The 10,090-nt window shown below is 57.4% G+C and overlaps 1 protein-coding gene across 1 annotated transcript in view; it reads left to right on the forward strand.

The window, feature by feature from the left end:
* The window catches only part of PI4KB (phosphatidylinositol 4-kinase beta), a 21,139-nt gene extending 12,785 nt beyond the window's left edge, over positions 1 to 8,354 (forward strand). Inside the window, exons 2-10 of the mRNA XM_009643618.2 lie at positions 4,114 to 4,335; positions 4,623 to 4,850; positions 5,010 to 5,119; positions 5,832 to 5,936; positions 6,635 to 6,758; positions 6,846 to 7,111; positions 7,242 to 7,374; positions 7,691 to 7,811; positions 8,009 to 8,354. Of these exons, the coding sequence (XP_009641913.1) occupies positions 4,114 to 4,335; positions 4,623 to 4,850; positions 5,010 to 5,119; positions 5,832 to 5,936; positions 6,635 to 6,758; positions 6,846 to 7,111; positions 7,242 to 7,374; positions 7,691 to 7,811; positions 8,009 to 8,190 (1,491 nt within the window). The 3' untranslated portion in view covers positions 8,191 to 8,354. The remainder of the gene's footprint in view (positions 1 to 4,113; positions 4,336 to 4,622; positions 4,851 to 5,009; positions 5,120 to 5,831; positions 5,937 to 6,634; positions 6,759 to 6,845; positions 7,112 to 7,241; positions 7,375 to 7,690; positions 7,812 to 8,008) is intronic.
* Positions 8,355 to 10,090: the final 1,736 nt, after the last annotated feature.

Here is a 10,090-nt window from a genome sequence, read left to right on the forward strand (position 1 = left end):
AGCAGCCGGGGTTGCGGCGGTGCCGGCTTCTCCTGAACGTTTCCCGCTTGTTCAGCGGAACGCCGGTGGAGACGGAGCTTTGGGCAAATTCGCTTGCACTGGTTTGGCTAAACTAAAGCAGAAAGCCCCAAGGGGCTGGGGGGTGCCCTGGGTGCTCATTTCCCCCTCCCCCCCCCCCTCCCAAAAGGCAGCGAGGGAGAACGAAACCCTGGTCCTGCCCACGACCGGCGGAGGCAGGGGAGGGACTTGGCTGATGCTGCCCATTTCGGTCGGAGCGGTCGCTGCCCTTTGCGCAGCGGCGTCCGCAGATGACAGAGGAAATGCTGTTTCCTTGGATTTTACTTAAAAGTTCTCTGCCAGATGGGATTGCATTTGCTTTTTCCACGAATCATTATTTTTTTTCCCCCCTTCTGTGTGTTCAACTTCGGTCTTTCAATCAAACCCCAGCGTTTCCCCGATAGAGCGTTTTTCTTTCCAAATGAGCCTTTTTCATTATTTATTTATTTTGTTTAATCAACAGCATCTTCCTCATCTGTGTCCTTTTCCTGCCGGTGGGGGTCTGTTCTCCGTCTGGGATTCCCAGTGGGCTTCCACACGTTGAATATGTAGTCCATGGTCAAAAGCACTTGCCCGGGCGGCGGTGCCTCGCGTAGCCCCCGGGGGCGGGGGCACAGGGTGACCCTCAGCCTTTTGAGCCTCTGTTGAGTTCTCTGACGCGTGGCCGGCTCTGAGCCTCCGGAGGGAAAACGTTCCCCGCGCGGCGCGGGCGGGAGGCAGGCAGGGGCGTTGCCTCTGCAGTCACGCACAGACCCAGGGCACGGGGCTTTCACCCCTATGCAAACTCCTTTTATTTTTCATAAAACTCCTCCAACTCTGCTGGTTTTCAGAAGTGCGAGGGGCGGGAAGGATGCTCAGGCAGCCGTGGGTGCTGGTGCTTGGGTGGGAGGTAGGGCACTGGGCTCCGAGTCCCAGTTTGCCACCCGAATTTAGGTAAGTTGCTTTATTTTTTTCCCCTCCTCCCAGCCAAGCAAAAGCAGCAGCGTCCTTTCCTCGGTGGCTTTTTGAGGCTTGGCATCAGTAGAGCGCGTGCAGGCTCCTCAGGCGCGGGAGCGTCCTCGCGGTCCTGCGGCGGCGGCTGCTGCCATCACCTCCACCTCGACCGTGCCACCCATCTCGCCGTCACCCGGGGCCGGGCGGTAGCGAGTGCCCGTTCCTCTCCCCTGGAGCAGGAGGCTTTGCAGAGCCAGGTTGTTTATCCCGTGCCGGTGGTTATTGCCGCAGCTGGGGCTCTTGGCAAGCGTTCATGCCGAATTTATAAACCCGCTGAGCGGTCACGGCAGCTATAAACCACGCCAGGTACCAGCTATCGGTGCTGATGCCGAAATCCTCGCGGCAGGCAGCTGAGCGGACGGGACGGGGGAGCAGCTCTGCTCCGCGCCGCTGAGTCGCTCCCAGCGGGTCAGGTGGGGCTCGCTCCCCTGGCCGCGGGCAGCAGGAAGGGGGGGCGGCCGCGGTTTTGCTGTATAAAGCTCTGAAATGATGAATTGTGGCGGTCTGAGCGGAGGAGAGGTGGGACGTCGGGTAAAGGCAGAACAGCGGCAAACGCCTCGGCAGCTGAGGCTGGAAAGCATGGAAACCCCCCCCCCCGGGTTTTGAGATGTTTAAACCTCCCCCAGGCAAAACCAGCTGGGGCGATGGCTGTGCGGAGCTGGACCAGCCTCGCCCCTTCGCTGCGTCGCGACGCCTCCAGCACCGCTCCGAAGCCGTCGGCCGAAGCTGGGTCCCCCTCTGCTGCTGGTCCTGGAGCCGGGAACGGATCTGTGTCGTCGTCCCTGGGAAGCGGCTTGAACCCACGCAGGCAGAAGGATGCTCCTGGAGTGTGTCTTAGCAAAACAGAAACACAAAGCCCTGCCTAGTTTAAGAGCAGGATTTTCTTTTTTTCCAAAGTGCTGCCAGCGAAATGTTCTGCTGTAGCAGAAAGCAAAGGGTGGAAAGTGAATATTTGTGTTGGCTGAGAGCAGCAGAAGGCTCCGGCGGGAGAGGGGGGAGCATCTCCTGTCCTCCACTTGGCCTCAGCACTGTGGTGTTAACGAGCTGGGGCTATGGCCGCTCTCCGCAGCCTGGTTTTGGCGTGGCCGGCTCTTCGGGCAGGCTGGGGACGGTGTTTCCGGCGATGGCTCGGGCCTGGGACAGCCCCAGTTCAGCTGATGCCGTTTTCCGAAGCTGCTTCTCCATAACAGGATGTGAAACTTCCCGTGCTGAGTCCCCTGATAACGCCCAAGACCGGAGCGGCACTCGGTGGGATCCCCTTGGAGCAGATGGGGATGGGATGGGGATGGGAATGGGGTGGGATGGGGATGGGGTGGGATGTGAATGGGGTGGGGGGGGATGGGATGGGGAGAACACTCCCCAGCTGCGTGTTTCTGGCTGGAGGAGCCAACACCTGAAGGTTTTCAACGGGAGTGTGAACATCAGAGGTGCAGAGTGGGTCACGGAGGTAGCAGGGTGCTCCCGGGGTCGGCACGGCTTCGCTCCGCTCTGTGAAATGGAGAAGATGCTGCAGGAGATGCTTTGGGATCCCTGGAGAAGGGGGAGTATAAAACCAGCCCATGCTTGTGATGCACAGATCGATACGGGGCTGAGCCAGGAGGCCATGGCTCGCGGTCTCCTCCGGCACGTGGGCACCTTGGGGCCAAGGCACCACCCCAGATTCCCACCCAGCGACGCTTTCATCGGATTATTCTGCCGAGACGAGCAAGGAACAGAGACCTCAGAGCGGGCAAGGGGCACGGCGCTGTTTTGGTGACAACATCATTGACTGCCTGCCAAAGCTGGAACCCTGCATGGGCCAGAGGGCAGGGGGTCCTCAGGGGCAGGGGGTCCTCAGGGGCAGGGACATCGCAGCTGTCGGGGTCCGCTGAAGAGGCGTCGGGAGGAGCAGAGCCGGCGTGGGAAGGAGCAGAGCCGGCGTGGGAAGGAGCAGAGCCTCCCTCGCGTGTCGTTAGGGCTTTTTGCAGAAATTGGGTTAAAAGCAGCTGAGCAAAATGGTCCCGGAGGTCGAGGAAGCGTTGGGGTGCAGGGTGGGCTGGGTGGCAGGAGCCGAGGCAGAGCAGGGCCTGGCCGGGACCGGGTGCTTTCCAACCCGCGGGGGCACCGAGCACCCGCTGGGGCAGGGTTTCACCCTCTGCGGGGCAGGCGAGGGCGCTGCCGCCGGCTTAGATGCGGCGCAGATGCTCCCTCCCGTCCCGAGGACGCCTCTGCCGCGCTCGCCAGCAAGGCGGGCAGGAGAGCGGAGTGGAGGAAAGCACAGGAAGGATTTTTGGAAGGATTTTTGACGTGGACTACAGATACAAACGATTTCCCACCCGCCCTTTCCCAAAGGGAACCACCAGACTGAGCCTTCTCCTCTTTTCTACCATCCCTTTATTTTGCTGTGCAGCCGTTCCCGGCTCTCCGACGTTTTTCTTTGCTTCCTTTTCTCACGCTCCGTAGCTTTTTGCATGTGCATTTCCAGCATGATTGTCCAGTGAGCACTTTGCAAGTTTAATTCTGCATCTTAAATGGCAAAATCAGCCGCGATCATTCGTTGTTCTGATTTCAAAGCTTGAAAAAGTCGAGCAGGGAGCTCGGCTTGGGGTGCGGGGGGGCTCCTGGGGCCAAGGGGCTTCCTGAATCACAGTTTGATCTTTGCAAAATGGACGGATTGAGCCGCGATCGAGGCTGTGGGGTGAGGATACAAGAAAAAGCCAGCGCTGAGCTGGGGACGAGGCCGATTCGCGCTCCCTCTGCTGGCTGCAGGCTCCTGGCTGCTGCCGCCCTGGGGATCCGGGGGCTTCTGGTGGGGATGTCTCCGGAGTTTCGGGGAGGAGGATTCCTGGCCAGTGGGAGGGAAGAAGTGCGTTGATCCTGCCCTGTGTCCGGATGATGAGCCCGGCTCTCTGGAGCATCACCCGAGAGCGGGGAAGAGGGCGGGATGGGAAGAAGCTCCATACCTGGAGTTCATCCCCGTGCTTTTAGAATGCGGGCCCCGACTGCAAAACTGCCCGTGCCTTACCACCACCCTGCTGCTTTGTAACGCTCTCCCTCCACCCTCCTTCCCCAACCCTTTCCTAGCCTGTCAGACTTGCTCCCGAGAGAGAATTCATCAAATCCCTGATCGCCATCGGGAAGCGCCTGGCCACCTTGCCGACCAAAGAGCAGAAGACCCAACGGCTCATTTCGGAGCTGTCGCTGCAAAAGCTGCCGCGGCGCGCCTGCCTCCCGGCGGCTGGCTTCGACCATCACGTGGTGCGGGTGCCCCACACCCAGGCAGTCGTCCTCAACTCCAAGGACAAGGTACGAGCGGCCGGAGGACAGTTTTGCCTTGAAAGGCAGATTTTTGTCCTTGGCACGGCCCCTGTTTGGACACGGAGCAAAAGAAATGCTTTGCGCACGTGCCCAGGGCATCTCCTGGGTCCCCAGGGCTGCGTTATCACTTCCAGGGCTGGGAGCAATGGGGAGAGGGATCTGTGCGAGGCACCCGGGACGGGGAGAAAAGAAGCAGCGTGCACCCTGTGAGAGCAGAGCGCATCGGGCTGCCTCCTGTAGCTGCCCCCGCTGACGCTTGGTGTTGCTTCCCCCAGGCTCCCTATTTAATCTACGTTGAAGTACTTGAATGTGACAATTTCGACACAGCGAATGTGCCCGCTCGGATCCCCGAGAACCGCATCCGGAGCACCCGCTCGGCTGAGAACCTCCCCGAGTGCGGGATCACGCACGAGCAGAGGACCAGCAGCTTCACCACCGTCCCCAACTACGACAACGACGATGAGGCTTGGTCCGTGGACGATATCGTGGAGCTGCAGGTGGAGGTGAGGCCGGGGGTGCCAGGCAGGGTTTGTGTTGCCGGGGTCCGGCGCAGGATGGGAAGGATGGGTGCCATCCCAGGTCCTGCCCAGGAAGGAGCATCCCTTTGGGGTAGCAGACGAGCGTTTTGGTCCATCCCGCCTCTTGCACCTTTCCCCTCCCAGCTGCCGGAGATTCACACCAACAGCTGTGACAACATCTCCCAGTTCTCTGTGGACAGCATCACCAGCCAGGAGAGCAGGGAGCCCGTGTTCATCGCTGCCGGAGATATCAGGTGAGGTGGCGTGGCGAGAGCAGCCCGGGCGCTGGCTTTGCGAGGGTGGGCTGTGAGTCTGGATGTAAAGGGGCTGGGGGCAAAATGTCTCCGCCAGATTCCCAGAGGGAAAAAAAACAAACATCTGCAGAGGTTAAGGAGGGGCTGTGCAAACTCTGGGCAGTGGTGGCTTAGGAGAGCCCTGAGGTGCGTAAGAGACGCTCGGGGCTGGTGCAGCCTCCCTGCTGGCTTCCTCCCTGCTGGCCAAGCGGTGGATGTGGCCCTGGTTTGGGGTTTGGGGTGAATCCATGAGCTTTGTGAAGTGCTTTGGATCGAAGAATCATAGAATCATGGAATGGTTTGGGTGGGAAGGGACCCCCAGAGGTCACCCAGCCCAACCCCCCTGCAGGAGCAGGGACACCTTGAACCACATCAGGTTGCTCACAGCCCTGGCCAACCTGGCCTGGAATGGTCCCAGGGATGGGGCCTCCACCCCCTCTCGGGGCAACCCCTGCCAGGGTTTCATCACCCTCACTGGAAAGAATTGCTTCCTTAGATTCAGCCTAAATCTAAATCGTAGAATCACAGAATTGTTTGGATTGGAAAAGACCTTTAAGATCATCAAGTCCAACCGTTACCCCGGCACTGCCATTCAAGAGGCTCTGGGTGCGCGTGGTGATGGCACTTTCTCCCTCAACAACCGGTTTCGCTGCTTAACGGCTGCGTCTTGCAGGCGGCGGCTCTCGGAGCAGCTGGCGCACACCCCCACCTCCTTCAGGAGGGACCCCGAGGACCCGTCCGCTGTCGCCCTGAAGGAGCCCTGGCAGGAGAAAGTCAGGTAGGGCTGGATGGCGTGCGCTGGGTTGGGTCTCGGCGCTGCAGGGACTTTGTACATCCCAGAAATCCAAGGCAGTCACTCCCCGATTTGCCCAGTAAATAACCGTGGCCTTGACCTTAGGCCCTGCTCGTCCCCGGGGCGGGTGTGCTGACCCGGGACACGGGGAGGTGGAGGGCAGCGAGCGCTGGGTGTGCCGGGGAGGGAGAAAATCCACGGCAGATTTGCTGCTCTTGGGTGAGGCTTTGAGGGGCTTTACCAGGTATTTATAGGCGCCCTTTACGTCAGAAGAGTTCGGCCTGTCCCAGAATAAACTCATTCGTGTTCCTGCTCTCAGAGTGGGACGTCCAGCCCCCAAATTTCTCCTTGAGCAAGAGGGAGAGCCCTCTGGGCTCTATAAATTTGGGGGTAGTCTTGTCCATGTTGTTCTGATGGAGGGGCCTGAGCGTTCGGGGAGCATTAATTCCCTTCCGCTGTTCTCAGCGGCAGCTTGTGGCTCGGGTGAGGTTTGCGCCGTGGTTTGGTGAGGGCTCAGTGTGCGGATTCTTGTAGTCCCGGGCCCTGGAGCCTCTTCTGCCGTAGTCCCAGCTGAGCAATTCCAGAGGCTTTCCTTGCCCGGAGCCCCTGATTGGAGACCTCCGGGCTGACTCGCTGCCCGTCCTCCCTTTCCTCGTGCTCCCATCCTTGCCTGTTCCCTGCAGGAGGATCCGGGAAGGGTCCCCCTACGGCCACCTGCCCTCCTGGCGCCTCCTCTCCGTCATCGTCAAGTGCGGGGACGACCTCCGGCAGGAGCTGCTCGCCTTCCAGGTCCTCAAGCAGCTGCAGGTGAGACAGGAGAGGGGCTGCCCACGGGGGCGGCGGCGGCGTGGGGCCGCCCGGGATCCTGAGGGATTTTCTCGCTCTCTCCCACAGTCCATCTGGGAACAGGAGCGTGTCCCGCTCTGGATCAAGCCATACAAAATCCTCGTCATCTCCGCCGACAGCGGCATGATTGAGCCAGTCGTGAATGCTGTGTCCATCCACCAAATCAAGAAGCAATCCCTGCTTTCGCTGCTGGATTATTTCCTGCAAGAACATGGCAATTACAATACCGAATCCTTCCTGACGGCCCAGAGGAATTTCGTGCAGAGCTGTGCCGGTTACTGCCTGGTGTGCTACCTACTGCAGGTCAAGGACAGGTGGGTCCCCACGCCGCAGCTCTGGCCTCTGCCGGGATTTGTCATTTTGTCCCCAGGCACACCAGGGAAATCCTGGGAGCACAGCGCACGCTTGCTAAGTTTAACGGAAAGTTTCTTCTCTCCCGCACAGGCACAACGGCAACATCTTGCTGGATGCGGATGGACACATAATCCACATCGATTTTGGGTTCATCCTCTCCAGTTCCCCCAGGAATCTTGGCTTTGAGACGTCTGCCTTCAAACTCACCACGGAATTTGTGGATGTGAGTGAGCGGGGGACGCGACGGCGAGGGGCGATCTCAGGCAGGGGGTGGCGCAGTCAAACCGTGGCAGCTGGGCTGACCCCCGTGGCGGTTCCTGGCCAGCTCTGCAACCGCAGCCGAGCTGCTCTGGGGACCCAGCTGATGAGCTGGAAGCTGGAGGGGCTCTGTTTGCAGTGTGGGTTCACTCCGAGAAGTGAAATTCCCTAAAACAATCCCATCCTGCCCCGCCTGCTGACAGCCCCTCTGCTCAGGGCACGCTGCTGTCCTCAAGTTTCTCTGTCGGCTGTGGGCCACCCACACCTCCTCTCCCTTCCAGGTGATGGGCGGGCTGGACGGGGACATGTTCAACTACTACAAGATGCTGATGCTGCAGGGTCTCATCGCTGCCCGGAAGCACATGGATAAAGTCGTGCAGATCGTGGAGATCATGCAGCAAGGTAAGGGGAGCCGCAGGCCGCAGAGCCGGGTCTTGCCCCCGAGGCACCATGCATGGGTCCAGGCTGCCCAGAGCCTCTCCCAGAAAGGGCTTGGTGGTCCCCGGCGGTGTCCCCTGCGGTGGCCGTGTCCCCTGCAGCGCCGGTGTCCCCCGCGGCAGCGGGTCCCGAATAACCCCGACACCGCCCCCCCCCTGCAGGGTCGCCGCTCCCCTGTTTCCACGGCTCGTCCACCATCCGGAACCTGAAGGAGCGGTTCCACATGAACATGACGGAGGAGCAGCTGCAGCTCCTCATCGAGCAGATGGTGGACGGCAGCATGCGCTCCATCACCACCAAGCTCTACGATGGCTTCCAGTACCTCACCAACGGCATCATGTGACGGCCGCGGGCCTCCCTCTCCCAGAACGGCGCCGTGCCCGGCCCAGGCCTGAGCTTTGCCCCCGGGGACGAGGTCTCGGGCCTCGATGGTAAAAAGGAAGCCGAGTCTCAGCACCTTCCCGGGGCTGCTTTGGCCAAGACTCCTCAGCAAAATGAAAAGGAAAAAAAAAAAAACAACCCCCAAGCAGTCGAAGCAATTTACTCCTTGCGCTTTGAAGGAGCTATTGATGTTACTGAAAAATGTAACAGCTAAACTATTCAAGATAGCATATGATTTCTCGTTTAAAACTGCCCTAGTACCAGTGGTTAACATAATCACTATCTTTAAGTAGACGAGAGAACTATAGACCAGTAAGCTTGATAATTATACTGAATAAAGTGGTGCTAAGTCTAAAGCAGTTAGGGAATAAGTGAGTAAATATGATATAGTGCGTAAGAGTCACCAGGGCATTTGTGAAATAGTTATACTTCACAAATCTAATACAGCTTTTTAGGTGAAAAAATGTCCAGAAGAAAAAGTTGGTTGGCAGCCTACCGAGTTTCAAAAAGGCATTCCCCAAAGCCTCTTAAAGAAATTAAGCCACACTGCTATAAGACCTAATGTCCTTCCATGAATAAATCACTGGTGAAAAGACAGGAAATAATGGTGGGCCTTGATAGTCAGCTTTTGCAGTGGATGGAGTACCCAAAAGAGTTCCATGGGAAGCTGTTCTGGGACCTGTGCTTTTCAATATATTAGGGAAGCAGATGTCCACAGATGCTACTCAGAATAGAAAAGATGAGGGTCAACTGCAGAAACATGCACAACTTCTCTATTGGGAGTGGCTGGGAGGTGAAACAGGAGATAAAATTTAGTGTACGTAAGCATAAAGTGTGACAAAAAAGTAAACATGCTTCTAAATTTACACATGCATCAGCCTCTGAGCTGGCTATTATCACTCAGATAACCCCAAAATGCTACGTTAGTGTAGACACACACAACTAAGTGAACTCAGTGCTCAGCTGCAGACAAACAGGCAGACTATCAGGAATTGTCAGGAAAGAAACAGAGAACAAAACAAAACCCTCCATTAAACCACTCTACAATTGCATGCTGTACCAAACTCTTTAGTTGCTTCCTGATCCCAAATCAAATATAGTTCAAACTGGAAAAAGTACAGAATGTTACTGAATATCTCCTGTTCGAGGAACAAGTAAATAAAATAGTGTTCTTCAGACTAGAGAAGAGACAGCTGAGAGGGGCTGTGCTCTCTTTGCAGCACTCAAGTCACACAAAAAGGAAGCAGTTGTTCCCCATGTCTTCTACTGGGACACCTTGGTGAAATCACATGGAAACAGATGGCAAATGACAAATTCAACTTTAACAAAAGGAGACTGTTCTTCACATTCCAGGTAATCAAGCTGTAGATCTCTTTGCAATAGGCTCTTCTGAATGTTAAACACATGAGCATATAAAAGACTGGGCACCATTTTAGAAGGAAAGTGCATCCAGACCCACTGGGGTGGAGGGGGCACACAGCCCTTTCCACCCCCATTTTGGGTCAGGACCAACACCCTTGGGGTCGGGGGGGGCACAGGTAAGGCCGTGTAAGCAAGACAGGGCACAGCAGGGGTTAAACCACTAAAAGTTTAATTAATTGCGTTATTACTACAAGAATAAAGGATACCTGAGAGCCGCCGCAGTGCCCGGAGTTTTCCTGTAGCAGAATCCCAACCCCCAACCCCAGGTGTGCAGGCGCCCCCCCCCGCCCGCCCAGCCCTCGCTCTAAAGGCACTGAAGTGCTTGAACCCCGAGATTACAAAGCAATTTGTTTCGTTTCCTTCCTCTAAAACTCGTAGAAACTTTAGGTTCTTCTCTAGTATTAAACAGCATTTACAGGGTCACAGCCCCACGCGCTACA

Source organism: Egretta garzetta, unplaced genomic scaffold, assembly GCF_000687185.1.
Source record: "Egretta garzetta isolate BGI_Z169 unplaced genomic scaffold, ASM68718v1 scaffold668, whole genome shotgun sequence".
NCBI lineage: Eukaryota > Metazoa > Chordata > Aves > Pelecaniformes > Ardeidae > Egretta > Egretta garzetta.